Source organism: Arachis ipaensis, chromosome B3 (assembly GCF_059453495.1).
Source record: "Arachis ipaensis isolate K30076 ecotype BB chromosome B3, ASM5945349v1, whole genome shotgun sequence".
NCBI classification, from domain to species: domain Eukaryota; kingdom Viridiplantae; phylum Streptophyta; class Magnoliopsida; order Fabales; family Fabaceae; genus Arachis; species Arachis ipaensis.
The window spans coordinates 144,612,404-144,640,324 of record NC_142438.1 but is presented as its reverse complement, the minus strand read 5'-3'; the positions used below and the strand labels follow the sequence as shown (position 1 = coordinate 144,640,324).

The 27,921-nt window shown below is 37.3% G+C and overlaps 2 protein-coding genes and 1 non-coding gene across 3 annotated transcripts; all 3 read left to right on the top strand.

The window, feature by feature from the left end:
- The first annotated feature begins 54 nt into the window (after window positions 1-54).
- Window positions 55-681, top strand: LOC107633843 (uncharacterized). The gene has a single exon (XM_016337440.2). The coding sequence runs from the start codon at window positions 108-110 to the stop codon at window positions 501-503; it is 396 nt and encodes a 131-aa protein (XP_016192926.2). The 5' UTR covers window positions 55-107; the 3' UTR covers window positions 504-681.
- A 20,561-nt stretch (window positions 682-21,242) lies between these two features.
- On the top strand, window positions 21,243-21,350 carry LOC148572693 (small nucleolar RNA R71). Its single transcript, XR_015908198.1, has one exon. It is a non-coding gene; the product is annotated as a small nucleolar RNA R71 (small nucleolar RNA).
- A 4,097-nt stretch (window positions 21,351-25,447) lies between these two features.
- Window positions 25,448-25,999, top strand: LOC148572692 (ethylene-responsive transcription factor 8-like). Its single transcript, XM_088507698.1, has 2 exons — window positions 25,448-25,838; window positions 25,926-25,999. The coding sequence occupies exons 1-2, from the start codon at window positions 25,448-25,450 to the stop codon at window positions 25,997-25,999; spliced, it is 465 nt and encodes a 154-aa protein (XP_088363824.1).
- The last annotated feature ends 1,922 nt before the right edge of the window (window positions 26,000-27,921 follow it).

The window sequence follows — 27,921 nt, the reverse complement described above, 5'->3', positions numbered from 1 at the left end:
GTTTATATATAGTGGTCAAAATTGTGCATCTCACAGTCACAGCAGAATCTTATTCATATTCTGAATTCTCATCACTCATCACTGTCACCATCACATTATATTCATATATGACACACAAAAGAATAAGAATAATAGTGTGGCCTTTACCCTCTCCAAATCAAAACATAATGAATTCTTCTTCTTCTTCTTCTTCTGCCACCGCCATTGCAGCAAACACACCCACCAAATCCATGAACAGCAGCTGCCATTGTTGCTGTGTGGTCACCAAGTTCATGAGGAAACTACTCGTCAAGAGCGTTAACAGGAGCAGAAGAAGAACAACAAGTAGACAGAGTTCATTCCAATGCCGCTATGATCCATTAAGCTACTCACTCAACTTCGAAGAACAAGATTATTATAAGTTCTCTGCTTTCTCTTCTCGCTTCCTCGCTAATCCATCATCATCATCATCATCAACTGCTACTACTATTTCTTCAACTCATCCACTCCCGTTAGAGAAATAACTCAGCTCTTTATTATTATTATTATTTTAAAGATAGTAGCGACAACGAAGAAATTATGCCATTTGAGTTATAACTCGTTGTGCTCGTCTCTAGATTATGATTAGTGCGGTAAAAAGAGGAGAGATATGGGTATGATCCAAAGATTTTCGTATTACTAAGTAGTTTTAGGGATCTAATGTATGTCTAAGGGCATGTTGCTTAACATATATTAATTAATTAAATGGCAAGTTGGTGTAATCTTAATTTGTTCTCTGCACTTGTGTGTATGGATACTGTGTTTCTAAGTAGAGGTCAATTTTTATTTAAAAAATGAATACAAGAAACATCGGTTTTTTTTCTAAAATAAAATAAAAAATTATTATTTTCTAAAATTTTATTTTTTAACTTTAAGTTTTTAAATATAATTTTTTTTAAAGTAAGATTTATAGAATTTGCCTAACTATCGGCAAACTTCACTTCAAATTTTTAAAAAATGGCTAACTCAAATTTTTAAACTTTACAATGAATAATGACAATCTCCAGAGTACATAGCAATACGTAAACAGAAATAAGTTATATTTTTATTGAAAAAATAATGATTTTTTTATTTATAATCGAAAAAAATCTTGTTAAATATGGCTTATTTTCATGCATATGTGTATTTCTGGAGACGATCATTGCCGCCAATAATATTGAAGAAGTCATACTTGTTGTCTATGTATTATTCTTGTGGACTTCTATGTACTGATGAAGTAAAATTCGCTGAGTTAAGCGAACCCTATAAAATTTATAGAGTTCGTCAGGTTTAGGCGAACTCTATAAAAAAATATAGAGTTCGCTGTGGCGAACTTGCCCTAAATAAAAAAAATATATTTAAAAAATTAAAATTAAAAAATAAAATTTTAGAAAATAATAATTTTTTTTATTTTATTTAAGTGAAAAATCTAAGAAACATCCTATAACAAAATTAGTCCTTTTAAAAATCACTACATTTAAATTTAAAATAAAACATAATCTAAACAAAAATAACAAATCTTAAATTTAAAATAACATAATCTAAATAGCAGTTTTGTTTATCAGTAAAGAATATTATATTAAACTTTTAAAAATTTACAAAAAAAAAAGTTTTAAGAAGGTCTCCGTGTATTACTGTATTTTTTAAAGTCTGCTAAACTTTCAAAACTAAAAACACAAACACATTTTTTTTTAAACACACATAGACTTATTCAAAATTTTTTATCAAACTAACTAAACCTATTTCAAATGCTGATTTATTTCTTCTTCCTCAGTTTTTCAACTGTATGTTTGAAATGTCCATAGATAATCAAAACCAAAAAACAATAGAGTATCTAGTAAGACCAAGACATAGAACCTCGTGTCGTGTGATACGCTAATTTAAACAAACTTGGCTGAGGGCTCAGTTAATTAACTAATAATTTTTTATTCTATTTTTGGTTGTTTGGAATAAACTCATATGCAAACGATAATGTTGGTCACCAGTGCCATTTAGATATATAATAATATTTGATAAACAACAAAAAATAAGCTAAATAATTTAAAATTATTTTATTTAATATTTATTAATTATTATTAAATAATTATATAATTTTAAATATATAATAAATATATAATTATAGATATTTTATATATAAAATTATAAATCTTATATTATATAAAATAATTTTAGATATTATCTTTTTAGAGTTGTCCATCTTTATCAATTATGCAAGTATTTAATTAATTAATAAAATAAATTTTTATATACAGTAACTTTTGAGATTCACGCAATAATCTAATATAATCTTAAAAATTCTAATTTTACCATTATAATCTTAAGATAGAACTTCGAATTAGGGTGTGCATAACCCGATCCGGTTCGAAGATCTGGTCTGGCTCTAAACACTTTAGGGGCTATTTTAGTGTGATTTTATCGGATTTAGGGTCGGGTAAGGATCTCAAAAATAGACTCGGTCATTATTTCAGGTCGAGTTCGGGCCATGGCTCGGGTCACCCGAAGTCGGTCCGGTGGCCCGGTAATCATACACAATTAATATTTTGTATTATTAGTGATAGATGATAGCTATTCTTATGTGGAATTTAAGTATTGTAAACCTTAATATTTTGTGTTATTAGTTATTATAAGACTATAAATTAATGTTTTATGTTTAAAATACATAAGATTTTAGACTAATGTATAATATTGTGTTATTTATATTGATTTAAATATTTGGTGTTATTAGAGAATATTAGTATTGATTATGGTTATGCTTTAATTTTAGAGAAGAGTTGGTTCTTGTTATATTTTTCTAAGTGAATTTTACCATGTCAAATAATGGTTGGAGTCTTGGAAATTTGGATATTTTCACATGCTAGCTTATAAGAAGGTATCAAGGTAATGTAGTGTTAACGACCCGGTTTTCACTCGATTTTTACCCGGTATAATCGTGGCCCAAAAGTGTATAAGTTTTATCGGGTTTAGGGCCGAGTTCGAGTCTAATAAATAGGCCTGATATATATTTCAGGTCGAATCTAAATCACATCAAATCCGGCCCATGCACACCCCTACTTCAAACATCATAACACAGTACTATATGGCATCACTTTGTTATGATAGAATGTACCAAAACGTTGTCGTTTTGTTTTGTAGTCCAATTTTGGCAAAAACGACCCTATCAAAGGAAATTAAACATGTAAAACGGTTTTCAATTAAACATAAACACTTCATTCGTCTTTTCTATTTTCACCCTCTTTTCTTTCGTCTTCTCTTGATAAATGGTGCTATTATAGGATTCTCTTGGTGGGGTTAAAAGCTTTGTGATAGCTTACTTAGAACTTATATAATTATTCGTGTCTCTTTTATTATAAGGTTGATGTCCAAAAACCAATATGATGTCTGAAATTCTATGAAAACTACAATGATAAAATTGAGATATCAAATACTACATTAGATAATCGCATGAATCTCATAAATTATTTTAAAAATGTACTCTAATTAATATTATTCGGTATTTAAACGTTTGGTATAGTATTTGGAAGTTGAATTCAATAATCGTCTATGAACCGTAGATGCTGAGGTGAAATAAAAATATTTTGAATAAAGTATTATAATTAGACAATGTGAATATGATATGTAACACGTTATTTTTTTGAATTAAAAATAATTAAACTAAGAATTTAAATTAACATGGTAGAAGCAATGGAAATAAAATGAATCGATCTCGTCACAGAGAAAGTTGCCACTTACCACCGTCCAGCATAGTGATGCGTTATTCTAGGTTGAATGTGTGCGCGGTATATACATAAAGAAATATCATTAACGTGACTAAAGTTAATTTTATACTTTACATTTTTAAAAACCGAGGGGGTGTATATGTGAGAAATAGAGGAAGCTGCTTCTTGAATAGTGAGAAGCCATGTGCATGTCAACTCCTTTCTCCAAGCCTATATATATTATATATTGTATTTTGAGACCAAATTCCGCAAATAATGCTCACAAAATCAACCCCCAAACACACATGGTTTAGGTTTAACTAGTATAATACAGCTGTTAAGTTCTTTTATCTGTAATATAATATAGGTCCTATAACTAACGGTCAACAACTCTATTATAACACACCAAACATTATATTGTACACATATGCTTTCATTAATTAGGTAATATATATAATTGTCATAAAGAATTTGTGTCTATAGTCAATTTTGGAGTGAATATATCTATCTAATGATTCCATGCTAACAGACACACACATAGGTGACAACAAAATCCAAAAGCATCCAAATTAATTATTTTGTTCACCAATTTTAGTTTTGGAGCACATGAAATAGTTTTCCACTTTTCCTAGTCATAGTCCTTGATTTTGTTTTAGTTTGTGGGTTAAGGTATGTTTGGGAGGATGGATTATATATTCGTATCTGAATTTTTCATAGTTAAAAATAATTACTTACTTTAATTTATCACATTATTATAGGATAAAACGTGGTCTTATTTTTACTTAAAATATTTATACTTTTTGAAACCATTTTTTTAAGTAAGTAAAGAATAAAATTGTTAAAAAAAGTATTATTGATAATTATGGTAAATGTTTTCCTAAACAAGTTAATTATTAGATATATAATTCCCTTATTCCGTAGATGTAGGATGTAGGTTATTTTTGATAAGGAAAAGTCTAGGGACCAACAATATTTTGTGTTTTGTGGTCAGCACTTAACCATCAAAAGAAAAGTGAATGATCTCCCACCATTGAATGTAATCTCACACCATTAAAAATACTATTGATGGCCAATTGATAGTTACAAAACATAAAAGTTACTGGCCTCCTAGCACTCCTCTTTTGATAATATGAAAATATTATTGGTATTTTTGTTAGAAATGGGGGTATTTGGTGTATAATTTAGTGGACGTGTCAGTTTGGACAGCTACAACACGTGGAGGGCATGCTGACTCAGTACGTGAGCGCGTGTTGTCTCAACACGTAGGGGGCGTGCTACTTACGTGTCGCACTCTAATTTATTGGCGATGCAACACGTGGTCTGCGTGTTGAGTGCTCTTACTATATAAGGCAAAATTTGGTATCATTTCATTGCGAATAGGAGAGTTGATTGAGTGTGTTTCTGGTGTAATGGAGGGTACCGCAAATTTAGGGGTGTATCACAACTGTGAGATTATACGAAATACTCATGAGGGATTGAGCTTTGCGTGTGAGAATCCGTTTTTGTTTGTGGTTTCATGCACCATGACGTTTATAGAGCTTTAGAACGGTATCTGTCAAAGCATGGAGAACAATATATTGAGGAGAGTGAACAATATTCTGTACCGGAATTCTGTTATAGTATTTGGTGATCTAATACAGTTTGATATTATGTTGATCATTGACAAAGCAAGTATGCAGAATATGTTTCATATTAACCGGCAAACTCAGGTGTGACAACCAAAGACCGAGTTGTATGTTGAGTTTGAAAATATAGAGGAAGATAGGATTCAACTTGATTAAGATATTGAAGATGATAGAGCTGAAGTGTACGAATGAATGAACAGTAATAGCGAAAAGAACTTCGAAGCTACTTATAAAGCCAGCGACGAAGATGAGGATGGCGATGTGGGAGGTGAGGCAGCGGTGAAAAATGTAGTGGTTCCTCCCGTAGTCAGCCAACCGATGAACGTTCCACCTTTTATGCGTAGCTTGGATCTTAACACGATGCATGTACTGGAATTTCCCGAATATGCAAACATAGGTACGTGAGTAGTGAATAATACGTTTTTCTTAATTTATATTTTGGATGAATCAATGATTGACTATTTTTTTTTTTGTGTAGATGCTGCTGATCCTGAGGATGGGAGTTCAGGATCGGAATAGAATATAGTTCTAGAAAGTCAATGTCGCAGCAATTAGAAGTTACACTACCTCTAGAACGGTCGACTACAATGTTTATGAGTCTGAGCCACAGACGTTTTATGCAAAATGCAAGACGTATGATCGTGGGTGCGACTGACTTATCCGAGCCAGATTTATACGAAAAAAAGGTTATTGGGAGATACGGAGATACAATAATAGACACACATGCACCATGAGAACGGTTTTACATGATCATTTTAAGTTGGACTCGGACACAGTTGTTGAGGCTATAAGGCCATTGGTTGAGACCGACCCGTCCATGAAGGTGAAATCTATAATTGCGGAAGTCCAGTCAAGGTTCAACTACACCATCAGTTACTGAAAGGCTTGGTTAGCAAAGGAGAAATCCATAGCCAAAATCTTTAGTGGGTGGGAAGATTCTTACCAAATTTTGCCGTGGTAGTTCTCGGTCATGGTTCAGAAGATGCCTGGCTCAATTGTCCAAATAGAAACACGACCTCTGTATAACAGGAATAAGGAGACAAACGGTGTTAGGATACTTCACCGCGTATTTTAGAGTTTTAATCCATGCATTAGAGCGTTCAAACACTGCAAGCCTCTGGTTCAGGTTGACAGCACACACCTTTAAGAAAAATACAAAGGTGCACTTTTGGTTGCTGTTACATAAGATGGGAACCAGAATATTGTGCCTACCGCTTTTGCCCTCGTGGAGGGGGAGACCGCTGATGTGTGATACTTTTTCCTCAGTAATTTACGAAGGCATGTTGTTAAAAGAGACATGGTGGATATAATCTCAGATCGACATGAGTCCATCCGGGCAGCAGTAAATCGTTCCGGAGGTGATTGGCAACCTCCAAAAATATGGTGAAAAATATTAGGCACATCAGTAGTAACTTTTTAATGGCATTCAAAATCCTACACTTGCAAAAACTTGTCAATATAGGATATTTAAGGACGGTGGAGGAGTATAACATCAACTATAAGAGGTTGCAAGAGCGACGCGAGTCATATGCCCGGTGGTACGATGTCATTGGAGTTAGGAACTAGGTATTAGCATTTGACGAAAGACATCAATTGGGCCACATGATGACGAACCATAATTAAAATTTGATACAATAAACTTATAAAACATTAATTAAAAATTACATTAACTTAAATCTAAAATGATAATTACACAACTTAATTTCTAAACCCAAGCAGACCCCGTCAACCAGAGGCCATATCTACCCAAGTCCGGGCTCACCGATTTCAAAAAATTGGCACTAGGACTACCAGGACATAAAAGTCCTTGTAACCACCAGGCTAAGATATTCTTTAGTAACATATGTGCCTTTTTAAAAATATATTATAACTTATTAGACATATCCTAATTAATAACTTCATCTTATTAACTCTTTTTAGTCAAGCAAAATTTAAAATCTCTTTATCCTTTTGTCTTTTTATTCTGATGAGTAGTTTATATATTTAATTTAATTTAATTGAATCTTTTGTTTTATATTTACTCACTTAAATTAATTATTTTTTTAATTTTACATAATTATTAAAAGAAAACATTAAATATTGTTAAAAATATCACTAAATTAAAAGATAAACAAAAATATTTTTGTTAATCATATCATATTTTTATTATTGATAATTATATAATATTTATAAATATTAACTTTTTTAATATATATTTTATTAATATAATTAATTAATGAATCATTGAAATCTTAAAATAAGTTAATTTAATATAAAAAATTTATTATAAAAAAATAATTTTTATATAATTATTTAATTATGACTGGATCAACCGGTTCAACCTGTAACCTAACGGTTGAACTAGTGATCTGGTGATCCAGTAGTCTGACGACCGGGTTAGTTACCGGTTCGATTCTGATAACTATGCTGTGACGGAGGTGCTGGTAACTGAGGAACTTGCTCCGACAATCTCAGCAATACTCCGAACGAACCACGTACCAATCATGGTACTCAGCCGACGGTCTAAAGTCCCAAGTCGAAAGTGGGTGCAGATCTCGCAACCGAGTGTTGCGGCGATTGCCTCATTCCTCTATCCATGCCACATGTAAAACTTTTCAATCTTGAAGTTACACTCCGCGAAGAGTGATGCAATGCTCTTTCGGTCTAATGACTTTCACTAGCTCTGGGGTGGGTTGTGCAAATCCAAACTGATATATCACTCAGTTCGTAGGGTGCCACTCAACACACTTGAACGACAATAACAGAACAACGGTGTTACACACCTCAATGTATCCATGTAGCTCGTCGGGTATGATCAATCCTTTATACAGCTGCCAGACAAATTGCAATATATTATTAGAAAATTAGAAACTTAATATTTATGTTGGATATTAACACACACAAAGCAAAAACATTAACCTCATCCATGTAGTCTATTTTCTGCCTAAATATCGCTGTGGTCTTTGATAACCATGCTGTGGATCGTGAGGAATGACTCCACCTGCAACACATAACATTGAAAAAATTAAAAAATGTGTCGTCAATCAAATATGCATCGTCAATAGAATACACAACTAAAATAGGAACTGTTACCTCCGAGCAACTTGTATGTTAGCCGCTGAAAGGTGCTGTCTCGGAACGGGCGCAATACACGACATTCGCTCCCATGTCCAAACAAACAAAAGATTAAGAGGGCCATCTATCTCCTTGCAATCATACCATGATTCATGACACAATGCACTGTAAAGATGCACGAGACATGGTGCCCCCAACTGTAGTGTGGATCCGCTGAAAATCGTGGAGTAACGGTAGATACTTCGGGTGGGCATAGACCGTCGACTTATCCATGAATAGGGTCAAATCCAACAAACAGAAAATCTAGCATCTTACGTATTTCTGAATAGATTCCAAAGTGTCCAACGGCTTTGCGTCTCTGATATGGCGAACCCATTCCAACTTTATATAAGATTTGGAGGAACTATTCACAGATTCGCTGCTGAAAAATCGCGATGCTCTGGCTCTGCAAGAGGTCATGACTGCTATCTGTTCAGTCGCTCACAACCTCTCCATCAATTGGTAAGCCAAATATATGAGCCACGTCCTCCAATGTAAAGGTAACCTTACCCACCGGCAAAACAAAGGTGTGAGTCTCTAGCCTCCACCTTTCCACAAGAGCAGATAGTACGGGGTAATATCCTCTTATCACCCCAATTCTCAAAACATAGTAGAATCTTGTTACTCGTAAGGCGTCTTTTACCATCGAATTCCACGTCTCCGTTGGATCAAGTTTACGAACCATAAAATTCCTGTTGGGTTAGTATAACAAAAATATATTTATTCGTTAAATATACATATTAGTTTAAATGAACGAAGATTATAAAAAATAATTATTTATTAATTATTCTTCTTTAATTTGTTTATTAATTACAAATATAAAATAAAATAATATTATACTGAAAAAATAAAAATATTATCTGAAAATAGTTTAATATTTATATTATTTATTAAATTTAATAATTACAAATTTAAATAACATAACAATACTAAAATTAAAAAATTTAAATACAAAAAAAAGCTGAATTTATTGACATACATAAACTGAATAACCCAAATAATTGATAATATATTTTTCAAGTATCGTATAATTATCTACTATTTTTTATTAATACAAATTTATAATTTTTTTTTTATCTATAATAATTTTTTTTCAAAAAACTACTAATCTCTTCTTCTTTGCCGCTGCAGAACTCCCCTCTGAAAATCTCTCTCTTCTCCCACTTTGAATTTTCACTCAATGCAACAAAGGGGAGGGTTGAGCTTAATTTAGAGAGCTTCAAGTTTGCGTTATTTGTTCTCGGAGATAGGAGTTGTCCCCTGTATGCAGACACAAGTCTAACATGTCCTCTCAATGTTGAAAAATTTTTGTAACTCTTCAAAAACGTGCAGTGAATCTCTATGAAAGTTGGTTGGAATCTCTATCTGCTGCAGTTAGCCGCTCCTACGTGTTGCTTGGGAGTTGTCTGCGTAAATCTTTGCAAAAACTGGTTGAAATCTTTGCCGCATGTCATGGCTTTGGACACATTCCAACACTACCGTGCCGGCACTCGAACTTACTCAACCTTTTGAGCTAAGACCAAGTCAGCCTAACCCTTAATACTTAGCAAGAAAGCTAAGAATACAAGAGAACACAAGAGAAAGGAAACTTTGGTGGAAGAACACTTTATTCCTCAAGTGTTTGTTACAAATGATTCACACACACACAAAAACTAACTCTAACTCTCACCCCTATTTATAACCATCCACTTCCTCAATGGATGGTTATGATTAAATCTAATCAACGATTCAGATTAATTATCCAGAACCTTCTTTACAAATATTTATCCTACCACAACTCTCTAAATATTTCTAAATTATTCCATATCACTCTTTATACTTCTATATATATCTACACTATTCTAAAATACTCTATGACCTTCCAGAGTCTTCTAGAACTTTCTAGGGTATTCCGAAACCTTCTAGAACTTTCTAGTAGCATTCTCAAATACTCCAAAAAATTATACAAATACTGTTAAATTTAACCTTTGAAAATTTACCGTGACACGTGTTGCTCAGGAGCTTTCACGTTTCCGATGAACTTCTGATAAACACTAAGGGCGCTATGCTACATGTTTCTTGCGTATTTAGTTCATCCACAAATGTATAAAATATCTTAATTGTTAACATCGGACAAGTACATCAATTTACTATCTATATGAAAAATAGGGCAAAAAACCATAATAAGCCACTGCCAGGCCGAATTTACGTATATAAGCCAAAATCAAAATCGTTTCAGTAATGAGCCAAAGCATATATTTATATAAATCGAACCAGTGTGGTTCGAACTGCATTCAGTAATAATTCGAACCAAAGCAGTTCGAATTACAAATATAGAGATCTAACTAAATCGAACCAGGGTGGTTCGAACTAGCAACGCACGTAATTCGAACCAAGCTGGTTCGAATTATGGAGAGAGAAGCTGCACCAAATAATTCGAACCATAGTGGTTCGAATTATAGAGAGAGAAGCTGCACCAAGTAATTCGAACCAGGCTGGTTCGAATTAGTGGGAGATAGAGCAGTATATATATGGTTGTAAACGTGAGTTGCTCTCATTAGAGGGTGTAAGATGGCTAGTGAGGAGAGTTTTGTTGTTTTGGTTCATCACAGAGGATCCATTAAGAGGAAAACTCGTTCCGGTGTGAAGTTCACAGATAAGGATCCTCTCTGTATTGTCGTGAGTCCTACGACGAGCTATGATGACCTTGTTAGATCTGTGCTGATGAAGCTTGGTCTGGAAGGTGCAAAGCGGGTTAAGAAGTTTTTCTATCGCATTCCAATCACGGTCCACCAGGATACCGTGAAGTATGATTGTTTCACGATTGGTAGTGATGAGGACTTGCAAGTCATGTTTCTTTGTCGGCGGCAGTTTCCGGAGGTGAGAACACCAGAATTATTGGCAAAGCTGGTTGATGTGGTATCCAGCTCAGGGGGTTCAAACCGGAATACCACCACTTTAGCCACGGCAGCCGGTTCTAGTTCTAGGCCTGCCGTTGCTTCTTCTTCCGTCCCTGTGTACGAGCCAGCAGTCCAACCTGTCGCCTCCCCGTCTTTTGCTGTTGATCTGAATGACAGCGTAGGCAACGAGGTAGGATCATTTGATATTCTGCCGAACGCTTTACAAGGCGTTGCACCGCTTGGCGTTGGAGACGGATTGTTGGGTGATGTAGAAGATGATGACGTCGAACTGGATATGATTGATGATGACAGCGGCGATGATATCGGAGCGAGTGAGCCTGCACTGGCGGTAGGTGGTTCTAGCTCTGGCACACAGCAGTATCCACCACATTTTTCCTCTTTGGACTTGGATGCCATGAGGCAGGAGGGGGTTTCTGGGCACTCTGTTGGATTCGGAGCTAGAGATGCGGAAGGGACTGTTGGTCTGACAGAGTTCCAGGTTGGTCAGCAATTTCAGGATAAAGATGATGCCCTGTTGAGTGTGAAGACTTACAGCATCCGGCGAGGGGTACAGTACAAGGTAGTGGAGTCTGATTATTGCCGGTATATGGGCAAGTGTTCTGAGTTTGGGAATGGGTGCACATGGTTGATTCGACTGAGTCTCCGGCAGTGCAAGGGCATTTGGGAGGTCAAACGGTACAATGGACCTCACGCTTGCCTTGCCACCTCCATCTCGAGTGACCACAGGAGTTTGGATTATCATGGACCACCGCATTGTTAGAACCAGCTTCATAACCAATGACAAACATAACCAACACGATAAATCATCAACAAAACATCATACTAAATCAAACCGCATAAAAATCCATGAACGAAAACCACATGCAAAACAACTACCATAGACCACACAACTAAACCACTAACATAAAACAGCTTAACTAGAACCACTAACATAAAACAGCTTAACTAAAACAACTAACACAAACCACTAACATAAAACAACTAACACAAACCACTAACATAAAACAACTAACATAAACCACCAACATAAAAAAACCAACATAAACCACTAACATGAAGCAGCTAACATAAAACAACTAAACCATCCCACTAACATAAAACAACTAACATAAACCACCAACTAAACCACCAACCTAAAACAACCAACACAAAACAACCAACACCTACCACTAACGTAAAACAGCTAGCATTAAACAACTAACGTAAAACACTAACATAAACCACCAACAGAAACCAACTAAATAAACCACCAACTAAACCACCATCTAACCCGCATCCTAAACCTCTCAACTAAACCACCAGCAATACCACTACGCTTTATCGCTAACATAAACCGCCACTAAAACCAAAGGCAAAACCACTAAGTCACATATACCGCTAGCACGAAGTTATTTCTGTACTAACCTTGTCGTTGATGACCCCGGCTATATGAGCAACTCCGTCCAAGCGATATAACCGTGCCGGATCGTCCCCCATCAGCAGAGTATTCCGTTCAGGTCTTCGTCGGAGAGAATCTGGATCGTTTTCTCTGGGATTTGGTGGGGTAGGAGAAATGAAGAATGGTTCGAATGAGGCTGATTCGAACTCCTTATATAGCCGAATCTTGAGTAATTCGAACCAGGGTGGTTCGAATTACTATTGGAGCCACGAGAAGGGTAATTCGAACCAGGTTGGTTCGAATTACATGGTTAGCTATGGTTGGTATAATTCGAACTTGCCTGGTTCGAATTATGTGCAATTTGAGTTCGAACCAGATCGGTTCGAATTACGTTCAACTTTTTCTCCTCCTAATTCGAACTAAGTTGGTTCGATTTACTAACGAATGTAGTTCGAACCATGCTGGTTCGAATTACATTAAAATAGGCCTTGGCTCATTGCTGAAACGATTTTGTTTTTGACTTATTTACGTAATGCGAAACTTGCCTTGGCTTATTAGGGTTTTTTGCCCTGAAAAATAAATTCTATAAAATGTATGTAAATTGCAACCAATGTATTTTTTTATTATTTTATTTTAGAAAAAAATAAAATATATTTTTTATTTTTAATATTTAAAAATAACATAAAATGTTGTACTTGACTAATATTAATAAAAATAATTATTTTTTATATTAATGATGTGAACGATGCTTTGAAAAATATATATAAGAAGATGATTTCGCAAAATGTGCATCAATATTAAACTATTTTTCAATGGATAAGTTGATTTTGGATACACCAAAAATTGTTTTTATGGTTTTATAAGGTTAAATGTGTGATTCTGAAAGAGGAAACTCAAGAAGGAGAGGAATAATAGTTGAACTGTTGAAGTGACCAGAAAGGTTTAAAAGCACAAAACCGCGTCTGCGTGGTCACTCAGTTATTCAGATCCATCTATCTATATCTATCAGCACGCTTCCCACTAAAGAAACCACTTTATAACACAGTTTTCATTGGAAAAGCCATATATATAGTTCATATCAAGCGACTTAGTATAAAATAAAATAAACCAACAATAATAGGTACTTATGTTCACCACTATGTGGTTCTACATGATCTAATGCGCAATTTCTTCTTGCGGTTAAATTATGTCGCACCAAAAATGTATTTAAGGAGCACCAATGGTCCACCATGTTTTGACCAAAAAAAACTTTTTGCAACCAATGAGGTCACACTCGTATTGTAGTGACTAAATTTAATTAAGAGTAAAAGACAAATTCGTCTCTGACTTTTTTTCTGCGGACATTTTCGTCCCCGAGGATTGGAAAATACATTCATGTCCCTGACCTTTCTAAAATGCGGACAAATTTACCCCTCCGTTAAAGTGACTCCGTTGGGCTCAACGGAAAACGCTGACGTGGCTCCCGTGGCGCTGACCTAGCCATTACGGGAGCACACATGGCATGTAACTTTTTAAAACAGGACATATTAGTCTTCTCACACCAAAACGTGTAGCTTTTCAAAACAGGACATATTAGTCCTCCCACCCCAAAATGATGTCGTTTCAAAACAGGACATATTTCCACTGACTCCCTCTTCCACCACCACCTACGCTGCCCCTCCTCTCCTTGCCCTATCCCCATCCCTTTCCACTCCCTCGCTTACCCTAACACACTCTACTCCCCTCTCCATGCGCACCCTCCACACCACACTCAACAACAAAGACAAAGATTCAAAAAAGAAGAAGAAGAAGAATGTGTTGCTTTTCTTTTTTTCTCTTTCTTTCTTTTTTGAAAATCAGTGTGAATGACCCATCAAAATTTCACACATTGAAATGCTTATTTGATTTCAAAGCTTGATTCTTTTCATCGTTTCCCAATCTGAGTTCCGCTCTGTTCCTTAAAACATCACCAAATTATTCTTTTTTATATTGAAAACTGGTGCACGAAATTGTGATGTCCAGGCTCAAACTATTCCTGGCACGTGAGCAACTTGGTGCTCTGATCTCAATACATAGTTGTCACAACTTCGATACAACTAACCAGCAAGTGCACTGGGTCGTCCAAGTAATACCTTACGTGAGTAAGGGTCGAATCCCACGGAGATTGTTGGTATGAAGCAAACTATGGTCACCTTGTAAATCTCAGTCAGGCAAATATAAAGTGATAATGGTGTTTTCGAATAATAAATAATAAAATAGGGACAGGAATACTTATGTAAATCATTGGTAAGAATTTCAGATAAGCGAATGGAGATGCTTTTCGTTCCTCTGAATCTCTGCTTTCCTGCTATCTTCATCCAGTCAGTCTTACTCCTTTCCATGGCTGGCTTTATGCAAGGGCATCACCGTTGTCAGTGGCTACATCCCCTCCTCTCAGTGAATAATATGCTCACGCACCCTGTCACGGCACGGCTATTCATCTGTCGGTTCCCGATCATGCTGGAATAGGATTCACCCTCCTTTTGCGTCTGTCACTAACGCCCAACAATCGCGAGTTTGAAGCTCGTCACAGTCATTCAATCATTGAATCCTACTCAGAATACCACAGACAAGGTTTAGACCTTCCGGATTCTCTTGAATGCCGCCATCATTCTAGCTTACGCCACGAAGATTCTGGTTAGGAGATCTAAGAGATACTCATTCTAGCTTAATTCATGTAGAACAGAAGTGTTTGTCAGGCACGCGTTCATAAGGGGGAAGGATGATGAGCGTCACACATAATCATCACCTTCATCACGTTCTTGGGTGCGAATGGATATCTTAGAAGCGAAATAAGATGATTTGAATAGAAAACAGTAGTACTTTCATTAATCTTTGAGGAACAGCAGAGCTCCACACCTTAATCTATGGAGTGTAGAAACTCTACCGTTGAAAATACATAAGTGAAGGTCCAGGCATGGCCGAGATGGCCAGACCCCTAAACGAGATCAATAGTCTCCTAAGATGAACAATGGAATAAAACTGAGACCAAAGATGGTCAAAAAGACGTCTAATACAATAGTAAGAGGTCCTATTTATAATAATCTAGTCACTAGGGTTTACATGAGTAAGTAATTGATGAATAAATCCACTTCCGGGACCCACTTGGTGTGTGTTTGGGCTGAGCTTAAGTGTAGCACGTGCAGAGGCCATTTGTGGAGTTGAACGCCAGTTTCTGTGCCAGTTTGGGCGTTCAACTCTGGTTTTGGATCCTTTTCTGGCGCTGGACGCCAGATTTGGGCAGAAGGCTGGCGTTGAACGCCAGTTTACATCGTCAATTCTTGGCCAAAGTATGGACTATTATATATTGCTGGAAAGCCCTGGATGTCTACTTTCCAACGCAATTGGAAGCGCGCCATTTCGAGTTCTGTAGCTCCAGAAAATCCACTTTGAGTGCAGGGCGGTCAGAATCCAACAGCATCAGCAGTCCTTTTTCAACCTCTGAATCTGATTTTTGCTCAAGTCCCTCAATTTCAGCCAGAAAATACCTGAAATCACAGAAAAACACACAAACTCATAGTAAAGTCCAGAAATGTGAATTTATCATAAAAACTAATGAAAACATCCCTAAAAGTAACTAGATCCTACTAAAAACATACTAAAAACAGTGTCAAAAAGCGTATAAATTATCCGCTCATCACAACACCAAACTTAAATTGTTGCTTGTCCCCAAGCAACTGAAAATCAAAGAGGATAAAAAGAAGAGAATATACTATAAATTCCAAACTATCAATGAAACAGAGCTTCAATCATATGAGCGGGACTTATAGCTTTTTGCCTCTTGAATAGTTTTGGCATCTCACTTTATCCATTGAAGTTTAGAATGATTGGCATCTATAGGAACTTCAGATTTCGAATAGTGTTATTGACTCTCCTAGTTCAGTATGATGATTCTTGAACACAGCTTCTTTATGAGTCTTGGCCGTGGCCCTAAGCACTTTGTTTTCCAGTATTACCACCGGATACATAAATGCCACAGACACATAATTAGGTGAACCTTTTCAGATTGTGACTCAGCTTTGCTAAAGTCCCCAATTAGAGGTGTCCAGGGTTCTTAAGCACACTCTTTTTTTGCTTTGGACCTTGACTTTAACCGCTCAGTCTCAAGTTTTCACTTGACACCTACACGCCACAAGCACATGGTTAGGGACAGCTTGGTTTAGCCGCTTAGACCAGGATTTTATTCCTTTAGGCCCTCCTATCCACTGATGCTCAAAGCCTTGGGATCCTTTTTATTTGCCCTTGCCTTTTGGTTTTAAGGGTTATTGGCTTTTTCTGCTTGCTTTTTCTTTTTCTTTCTATTTTTTTTCGCCTATTATTTTTTTTTTCTGCAAGCTTTGTTCTTTGCTGCTTTTTCTTGCTTCAAGAATCATTTTTATGATTTTTCAGATTATCAAATAACATGTCTCCTAGTCATCATTCTTTCAAGAGCCAACATATTTAACATTCTTAAACAACAACTTTAAAAGACATATGCACTGTTCAAGCATACATTAAGAAAACAAGAAGCATTGTCACCACATCAATATAATTAAGCTAAGTTCAAGGATAAATTCGAAACTCATGTACTTCTTGTTCTTTTGAATTAAAACATTTTTCATTTAAGAGAGGTGATGGATTCATAGGACATTTATAACTTTAAGACATAGTCACTACTACTAATGATCATGTAATGAAGGCACAAATATAGATAAGCACATAACATAGAAAATGAAAAACAGAAGAAAGAAGAACAAGGAATGAATCCACCTTAGTGATGGTGGCGTTTCCTTCTTGAGAAACCAATGATGTCCTTGAGCTCTTCTATGTCTCTTCCTTGTCTTTGTTGCTCCTCCCTCATTGCTTTTTGATCTTCTCTTATTTCATGAAGCATGATGGAGTGCTCTTGATGTTCCACCCTTAGTTGTCTCATATTGGAACTCAATTCTTCTAGGGAGGTGTTGATGTGCTCCCAATAGTTTTGTGGAGGAAAGTGCATTTGAGGCATTTCCGGAATCTCATGGTGATGAGCTTCATACGCCTCTTGAGTTCCATGAGTGGGCTCTCTTGCTTGCCCCATCTTTTTCTTAGTGATGGGCTTGTTCTCTTTGATGAGGATATCTCCCTCTATGTCAATCCCAGCCGAATTGCATAGGTGGCAGATGAGGTGAGGAAAGGCTAACCTTGCCATGGTGGAGGACTTGTCAGCCACCTTGTAGAGTTCTTGAGGTAAAATCTCATGAACTTCCACCTCTTCTCCAATCATGATGCTATGGATCATGATGGCCCGGTCTATAGTAACTTCAGACCGGTTGCTAGTGGGAATGATTGAGCATTGAATAAACTCCAACCATCCTCTAGCTATAGGCTTGAGGTCCAATCTTCTTAGTTGAACCGGCTTGCCTTTGGAGTCAATCTTCCATTGAGCTCCTTCTACACATATGTCCATAAGGACTTGGTCCAACCTTTGATCAAAGTTGACTCTCCTTGTGTAGGGGCGTGCGTTCTCTTCCATGTATGGCAAGTCGAACGCCAACCTCACATTCTCCGGACTAAAATCTAAGTATTTCCCCCGAACCATTGTAACATAGTTCTTTGGATCCGGGTTCTTACTTTGATCATGGTTCTTGGTGATCCATGCATTGGCATAGAACTCTTGAACCATTAGGATGCCGACTTGTTGGATGGGATTTGTTAGAACTTCCCAACCTCTTCTTTGAATTTCATGTCGGATCTCCGGATACTCATTTCTTTTGAGTTTAAAAGGGACCTCAGGGATCACCTTCTTTTTGGCCACAACATCATAGAAGTGGTCTTGATGGGCTTTGGAGATGAACCTTTCCATCTCCCATGACTCGGATGTGGAAGCTTTTATCTTCCCTTTCCCTCTTCTAGAGGATTCTCCGGTCTTAGGTGCCATCAATGGTAATGGAAAAACAAAAAAGCTATGCTTTTACCACACCAAACTTAGAATATTGCTCGCCATCGAGCAATAAACAAAAGAATAGAAGAAGAAGAAGGAGAAATATGGAGAGGGAGAGGGAGATGTGGTTTCGGCCAAGAGGAGTGTAGAGGGGTGTGTTGTGTGAATTTGATGAAGAATGGAGGTCTTTATATAGGGAAGGGAGGGGGGTTTAAGGTTCGGCCATATGGGTGGGTTTGGGTGGAAAATTGGTTTTGAATTTTGAAGGTAGGTGGAGTTTATGAGGTAGGTTTATGGGGAAGAGTGGATGGATGTGAGTGGTGAAGATTTAATGGGGAAGAGAGATTGAGGTGATTGGTGAAGGGCTTTTAGGGAAGAGTGTTTATGGGGTTGTGTGAAAGAGAGTGGTGAGAAGAAGTGAGTGGAGGTAGGTGGGGATCCTGTGGGGTCCACAGATCCTGAGTGGATCCTGTGGGGTCCACAGATCCTGAGTGAATCCTGTGGGGTCCACAAATCCTGAGGTGTTCAAGGATTTACATCCCTGCACCCATTAGGCATGTAAAAATGCCTTTGTACCCAACTCTGGGCGTTCAGCGCCAGGTTGGTGGCCATTTTGGGCGTTCAACGCCCATTTGTGTGCCATTTCTGGCGTTGAACGCCAGAACCATGCCTGTTCTGGCGTTCAGCGCCCAGAAGCTGCCCATTTTGGGCGTTCAGCGCCAGAACCATGCTCTGTTCTGGCGCTGAACGCCAGACAGATGCTCCTCCAGGGTGTGATTTTTCTTCTGCTGTTTTTGATTCCGTTTTCAATTTTTCTATTTATTTTGTGACTCCACATGATCATGAACCTAAGAAAAATAATAAAAATAAGAATTAGATAAACATTGGGTTGCCTCCCAACAGCGCTTCTTTAATGTCAATAGCTTGACAGTGGGCTCTCATGGAGCCTCACAGATGTGCAGAGCTTTGTTGAGACTCTCTAACACCAAACTTAGAGTTTGGATATGGGAGTTCAACACCAAACTTAGAGTTTGGTTGTGGCCTCCCAACACCAAACTTAGAGTTTGACTGTGGGGGCCCTGGTTGACTCTGCTTTGAGAGAAGCTTTTCATGCTTCCTCTTCATGGTTGCAGAGGGAGATCCTTGAGTTTTAAACACAAGGGAGTCCTCATTCCATTGAAGGACTATTTCACCTCTGTCAACATCAATCACAGCTCTTGCTGTGGCCAGGAAAGGTCTTCCTAGGATGATGGATTCATCCTCTTCCTTTCCAGTATCCAGGACTATGAAATCAGTAGGTATGTAAAGGCCCTCAACCTTTACTAATACATCTTCTACTTGTCCATAAGCCTGTCTTCTTGAGCTGTCTGCCATCTCTAGTGAGATTTTAGCAGCTTGCACCCCATAGATTCCCAGTTTCTCTATTACAGAGAGGGGCATGAGGTTTATACCTGAACCAAGGTCACACAGAGCTTTAAAGATCATGGTGCCTATGGTATAAGGTAATATGAACTTTCCAGGATCCTGTCTCTTCTGAGGCAATGTCAGTTGATCCAGATCACTTAGTTCATTGATGAACAAGGGAGGTTCAACTTCCCAAGTATCAATGCCAAATAATTTGGCATTCAGCTTCATGATTGCACCAAGAAACTTGGCAGTTTGCTCTTCAGTAACATCCTCATTCTCTTCAGAAGAGGAATACTCATCAGAGCTCATGAAGGGCATAAGGAGGTTCAATGGAATCTCTATGGTCTCTAGATGAGCCTCAGAGTCCTTTGGTTCCTCAGAGGGAAGCTCCTTATTGATCACTGGGCGTCCCAGGAGGTCTTCCTCCTTGGGATTCACGTCCTCTCCTTTCCTCACAGGTTCGGCCATGGCGCTTATGTCAATGGCCTTGCACTCTCCTTTTGGATTCTCTTCTGTATTGCTTGGGAGAGTACTAGGAGGGATTTCAGTGATCCTTTTACTCAGCTGGCCCACTTGTGCTTCCAGATTTCTAATAGAAGACCTTGTTTCATTCATGAAACTTACAGTGGCCTTAGATAGATCAGAGACTAGATTTGCTAAATTAGAAGCATTTTGTTCAGAGTTCTCTGTCTATTGCTGAGTTGATGATGGAAAAGGCTTGCTATTGCTAAACCTGTTTCTTCCACCATTATTAAAGCCTTGTTGAGGCTTTTGATCCTTCCATGAGAAATTTGGATGATTTCTCCATGTTGAGTTATAGGTGTTTCCATAAGGTTCACCTAAGTAATTTACCTCTGCTATTGCAGGGTTCTCAGGATCATAAGCTTCTTCTTCAGGAGAAGCCTCTTGAGTACTGTTGGATGCAGCTTGCATTCCATGCAGACTCTGAGAGATCATATTGACTTAGTGAGTCAATATTTTATTCTGAGCCAATATGGCATTCAGAGTATCAACTTCAAGAACTCCCTTCTTCATAGGCGTCCCATTACTCACAGGATTCCTTTCAGAAGTGTACATGAACTGGTTATTAGCAACCATGTCAATGAGTTCTTGAGCTTCTGCAGGCGTTTTCTTTAGGTGAATGGATCCACCTGCAGAAGTGTCCAGTGACATCTTTGATAGCTCAGATAAACCATCATAGAATATATCCAGGATGGTCCATTCTGAAAGCATGTCAGAAGGACACTTTTTGGTCAACTGTTTGTATCTTTCCCAAGCTTCATAGAGGGATTCACCTTCTTTCTGTCTGAAGGTTTGAACATCAGCTCTAAGCTTGCTCAGCTTTTGAGGAGGAAAGTACTTGGCTAAGAAAGCCGTGACCAGCTTATCCCAAGAGTTCAGGCTGTCTTTAGGTTGAGAATCCAACCATAATCTAGCTCTGTCTCTTACAGCAAAAGGGAAAAGCATGAGCCTGTAGACTTCAGGATCTACTCCATTAGTCTTAACAGTATCACATATCTGCAAGAATTCAGTTAAGAACTGAAAAGGATCTTCAGATGGAAGTCCATGAAACTTGCAGTTCTGCTGCATCAGAGAAACTAATTGAGGTTTCAGCTCAAAGTTGTTTGCTCCAATGGCAGGAATGGAGATGCTTCTTCCATGTAAATTGGAATTAGGTGCAGTAAAGTCACCAAGCATCTTCCTTGCATTATCATTATTTTCGGCTGCCATCTCCTCTGCCTGTTCGAAAATTTCTGAAAGGTTATCTCTGGATTGTTGTATTTTAGCTTCTCTTAATTTTCTCTTCAGAGTCCTTTCAGGTTCTGGATCTGCTTCCACAAGAATGTTTTGGTCCTTGCTCCTGCTCATATGACAAAGAAGAAGGCACAGAAAAATAATAATAATAATAGAGATCCTTTATACCACAGTATAGGGATCCCTTTGTGAGTGGAAGAAAAGAGGGGGAGACAAAGAATGTAATATAATGGAAGAAACACAACTGTGAGGATGGAAGAGAGGTGAGATGAGATGTTAGGATATGAATGAATAAATAGAATGAGATGGGGGAGGGATAATTTTCGAAAATTATTTTGAAAAGGAGTTAGTGATTTTCGAAAATGGTTTTTTTGAAAAATGTTAGTGATTTTCGAAAATTAAGATTTAAAAAATAAAATAATTAATAAATTAAAAAGAAATTTTGAAAAAGGGGGAAGATATTTTCGAAAATGAGAGAGAGAGTTAGTTAGGTGGTTTTGAAAAAGTTAAGAAACAAACAAAAAGTTAGTTAGTTAGTTGAAACAAATTTTGAAAAGATAAGAAGTTAGGAGGTTAGAAAAGATATTTTTGAAAAAGATAAGATAAGAAGATATTTTTGAAAAGTTATGATTGAAATTAGTTTTGAAAAAGATTTGATTTTTAAAATCACAATTAATGACTTGATTCATAAGAAATCACAAGATATGATTCTAGAACTTAAAGTTTGAATCTTTCTTAACAAGCAAGTAACAAACTTCAAATTTTTGAATCAAAACATTAATTGTTTATGTTATTTTCGAAAATTTGGTCTAAAAATAAGAAAAAGATTTTTGAAAAATATTTTTGGAATTTTCGAAAATAACTAAGAATTTTGAAAAAGATTTGATTTTTGAAAAAGATTTTGAAAAAGATAAGATTTTCAAATTGAAAATTTGATTTGACTCATAAGAAATAATTTGATTTAAAAATTTTTTGAAAAAGTCAATCCAAATTTTCGAATTTGATGAGAGAAAAAGGGAAAGATATTTTTTTTATTTTTGAATTTTTATGATGCAAGAGAAAAACACTAAAAGAATGCAATGCATGAAATTTTTTTAGATCAAAACAATGAATGCATGCATGAATGCTATGAATGTCAAGATGAACACCAAGAACACTTTGAATGCCAAGATGAACATCATAGACACAATTTTGAAAAACTTTTAATGCAAAGAAAACATGCAAGACACCAAACTTAGAATTCTTTAATGCTTACGCACTAAGAATTCAGGAATGCATATGATAAACATGAAAAGACACAAAACAAAAAATCATCAAGATCAAACAAGAAGACTTACCAAGAACAACTTGAAGATCATGAAGAACACTATGAATGCATGAAATTTTCGAAAAATGCTAGATGCATATGCAATTGACACCAAACTTATGATATGACTCAAGACTCAAACAAGAAACAGAAAAATATTTTTGATTTTTATGATTTTCTAAATTTTTTTGGATTTTTTCGAAAATTAATTGAAAAAGGAAAATAAGGATTCCAAAATTTTTAATATGAATTCCAGGAATCTTGCCATGTTAGTCTAAAGCTTCAGTCCAGGAATTAGACATGACTCACTAGCCAGCCAAGCTTTCAAAGAAAGCTCCAGTCCAAAACACTAGACATGGCCAATGGCCAGCCAAGCTTCAGCAGATGATCATGGATCAGCAGCAGCTGGATGAGCAACAACTAAATTGCTCTTGATAACAAATTGCAAGCCTCAGTCCAAATGAATTTAGACATGGCTTTACAGCCAGCGAGGCTTCAACATGCTTCATGAAACACTAGAATTCATTCTTAAAAATTCTGAAGCCATATAATAATTTATTTTTGAAAACATTTTTGAAAAGAAAACGAAAAGAAAGTTACCCAATCTGAGCAACAAGATGAGCCGTCAGTTGTCCAAACTCAAACAATCCCCGGCAACGGCGCCAAAAACTTGGTGCACGAAATTGTGATGTCCAGGCTCAAACTATTCCTGGCACGTGAGCAACTTGGTGCTCTGATCTCAATACATAGTTGTCACAACTTCGATACAACTAACCAGCAAGTGCACTGGGTCGTCCAAGTAATACCTTACGTGAGTAAGGGTCGAATCCCACGGAGATTGTTGGTATGAAGCAAACTATGGTCACCTTGTAAATCTCAGTCAGGCAAATATAAAGTGATAATGGTGTTTTCGAATAATAAATAATAAAATAGGGACAGGAATACTTATGTAAATCATTGGTAAGAATTTCAGATAAGCGAATGGAGATGCTTTTCGTTCCTCTGAATCTCTGCTTTCCTGCTATCTTCATCCAGTCAGTCTTACTCCTTTCCATGGCTGGCTTTATGCAAGGGCATCACCGTTGTCAGTGGCTACATCCCCTCCTCTCAGTGAATAATATGCTCACGCACCCTGTCACGGCACGGCTATTCATCTGTCGGTTCCCGATCATGCTGGAATAGGATTCACCCTCCTTTTGCGTCTGTCACTAACGCCCAACAATCGCGAGTTTGAAGCTCGTCACAGTCATTCAATCATTGAATCCTACTCAGAATACCACAGACAAGGTTTAGACCTTCCGGATTCTCTTGAATGCCACCATCATTCTAGCTTACGCCACGAAGATTCTGGTTAGGAGATCTAAGAGATACTCATTCTAGCTTAATTCATGTAGAACAGAAGTGTTTGTCAGGCACGCGTTCATAAGGGGGAAGGATGATGAGCATCACACATAATCATCACCTTCATCACGTTCTTGGGTGCGAATGGATATCTTAGAAGCGAAATAAGATGATTTGAATAGAAAACAGTAGTACTTTCATTAATCTTTGAGGAACAGCAGAGCTCCACACCTTAATCTATGGAGTGTAGAAACTCTACCGTTGAAAATACATAAGTGAAGGTCCAGGCATGGCCGAGATGGCCAGACCCCTAAACGAGATCAATAGTCTCCTAAGATGAACAATGGAATAAAACTGAGACCAAAGATGGTCAAAAAGACGTCTAATACAATAGTAAGAGGTCCTATTTATAATAATCTAGTCACTAGGGTTTACATGAGTAAGTAATTGATGAATAAATCCACTTCCGGGGCCCACTTGGTGTGTGTTTGGGCTGAGCTTAAGTGTAGTACGTGCAGAGGCCATTTGTGGAGTTGAACGCCAATTTCTGTGCCAGTTTGGGCGTTCAACTCTGGTTTTGGATCCTTTTCTGGCGCTGGACGCCAGATTTGGGCAGAAGGCTGGCGTTGAACGCCAGTTTACGTCATCAATTCTTGGCCAAAGTATGGACTATTATACATTGCTGGAAAGCCCTGGATGTCTACTTTCCAACGCAATTGGAAGCGCGCCATTTCGAGTTCTGTAGCTCCAGAAAATCCACTTTGAGTGCAGGGCGGTCAGAATCCAACAGCATCAGCAGTCCTTTTTCAACCTCTGAATCTGATTTTTGCTCAAGTCCCTCAATTTCAGCCAGAAAATACCTGAAATCACAGAAAAACACACAAACTCATAGTAAAGTCCAGAAATGTGAATTTATCATAAAAACTAATGAAAACATCCCTAAAAGTAACTAGATCCTACTAAAAACATACTAAAAACAGTGTCAAAAAGTGTATAAATTATCCGCTCATCAAAAACCAAAGCCATCGCCATGGGAAGAGGCAGAGGAGTTGCGGCTCTGAAACCCACGGCGGAGGTAAACGAATTAGGGCCGATGCCAGTATTGAAGGAAGTTAGATACCGCGGCGCGAGGAAGAGACCGTGGGGAAGATTCGCCGCCGAAATCAGAGACTCGTTGAAGAAAGCAAGGGTTTGGCTCGGAACCTTCGATTCCGCCGAGGACGCCGCCGCAAGAACACTCTGGGGACCAAAAGCCAAGACCAATTTTTCTCGCCGCTCAGGATCCAGCCCTCGATGTAGAACTGCAGCTTCGCCAGCGCCACTTGCTGCGATGGGAGATTCAACCCCTCCGCTGCTGCTCCGCCATCCTGGATGGCAACTTCCTCCTCGAGCAAAGCCGTTTCCTTCATATGCATTTTTTTGTAAGTGGCTGATTCTTCATAAATTACACAATCTGGACTGGTTGAATGGTGAACTGAGCCTGTGAAATTGAATTTGTGCTCTGTTAGTGAATATGTCGCTGAATTGCTCTGTTATTCATCTGAAATCTGGAATATTGGTTGAAAATGCAAAAGGGGATTAAAGTTTGTTTGGAGGGGTGAGGGAGAAACGGCGACGTTTGGGTTCCTGGGACTAATACGTCCTCTTTTCAAAATTCCATCCTACGTGGCATTCCGTAACGGCCAGGTCAGCGCCACGAGAGTCATGTCACCGTTTTTCGTCAGGCCAAACGGAGCGACTCTAACAGAAGGGTAAATATGTCCACTTTTTCGGAGGGTTAGGGACATGAATGTATTTTCCAATCATCGGAGACGAAAATGTCCGCAAAAAAAAAAGGTCAGGGCCGGATTTATCCTTTACTCTTTAATTAAATTCTCAAAATGGTTTTTCAGATTTATACAGTACATTAATTAGCCTTTAAAATTATAATTACACTATTTTAGATTCTAAAATTATGTTCTAAACTACATACTGGCGTTTTACGTTAATTCGGCGTGAGTTAACAACCGACTTGCTGATGTGGTACATTTACTGCCACATAGGATGAGCGGGACGACGTCATTTTACGGCTGAAGCGTTTTGAAATTAAAACGTCGCCGTTTCGGTCTTAATGGAATGAAATAGTTGCTTGGGTGAAGGGTTGATCATTCACTACATTTTCTTCCTATTTTCTCTCTGACATCAACGCTTCGTCACCTCCATAGCCAGAGACAATGGCGATAGATTAGGCCAGCACTGCTTCGTCATCAATTTCTTCCGTTTCTTTGCGCGAAAGTTGAAGGAAGTCTCCTGGAGAGCTATTGAAGCAAAGGGCGGGAAGCTATTTAAGCTATCTTCAAGGTCAATTTTTTTTAGGCTCATTTATCATTCTTCCATGATTGTTTAAGTTACTCTTTTCGTTTGCATTTATAATTTTTTGGGAATAATATATTGTTGAGTTTTTGTTGTTCATAATTTCATATGTTCGAACGAGGTTTGAATGCTCTGTTTTTGTTGAATAAAACAGGAGCTATTTATGATGGTGTAGTGTGTTTATTTTTTTTGTTAGTTTCATGTATTTTAAGTTTTTTCTTGTTTTGTTATGATGCATATGGATGTAGTTTTATATATAATGTTTTATCATGAAAATTTTTTGAAAAGAGTAAGGATGGAAGGTTGGCTTATTCTCCTGACAAGCACTGTTTAGATGAGGTTGATGTGGACATGTTGGATGTGTTCTATTTGAGAAACTACGTCAATGAGTTAGGTTATGATAAAGTGAAGGAAGTGTGGTGGCTTGTGCTAGGAAGGAGTCTGGGAGTGGGGTTGAGACGTTTAAACTTTGATAATGTGTTAAGAGAGATGTATTTTTTTGGTGAAAAAAATGATGGTATTATTAATGTGTACATTGAACATAAAATTTTATCACATGAGATATTAGAAGGGCAGGAGGTTATGGTGTACCTTGATGACCGAATAAGCGATTTTGGAAAGTAAACAAAGTCAAATACTACCACTGTCCAAAATTCTTCTCTCAAAACTACTGAGAAGCCTCCTCCATTGAGTGTGAGCAAAGCAACTGATGATCCTAACCCTACAGTGACTAATACTCCTCAAGCTAAAGAAATAATGCTAAGGCCTATCAATTTTAATTCGAAACTGAAGCTTAAGTCTAAATTATAAAATCTCAAATTTTTGAAAATTAAAATATAAGTTATTTGAGATTTTGAACCTTATTTTAGGAAGGATAAAAAAAAATTAAAACAAAAATTCAGACACTTATCTTAAATGTTTTGGCTCAAGATGGGGCTAATCACACCAAAAACCACAAACGGACTCATGTTGGGCTCAAACCCAAAGTTTATAACCCTCATAACTTAACAATTCAGCACATATTCCCCCAAAAGTGAGAGAAAGACCAACAAAGAGGAGAAGAAGAGTGTCATAGCCTCCTTTTTTGTCACCATTCACACCAATATTTAAATCCACATAACTTTCAATCTGTAGTTCCAATTGACGACATGT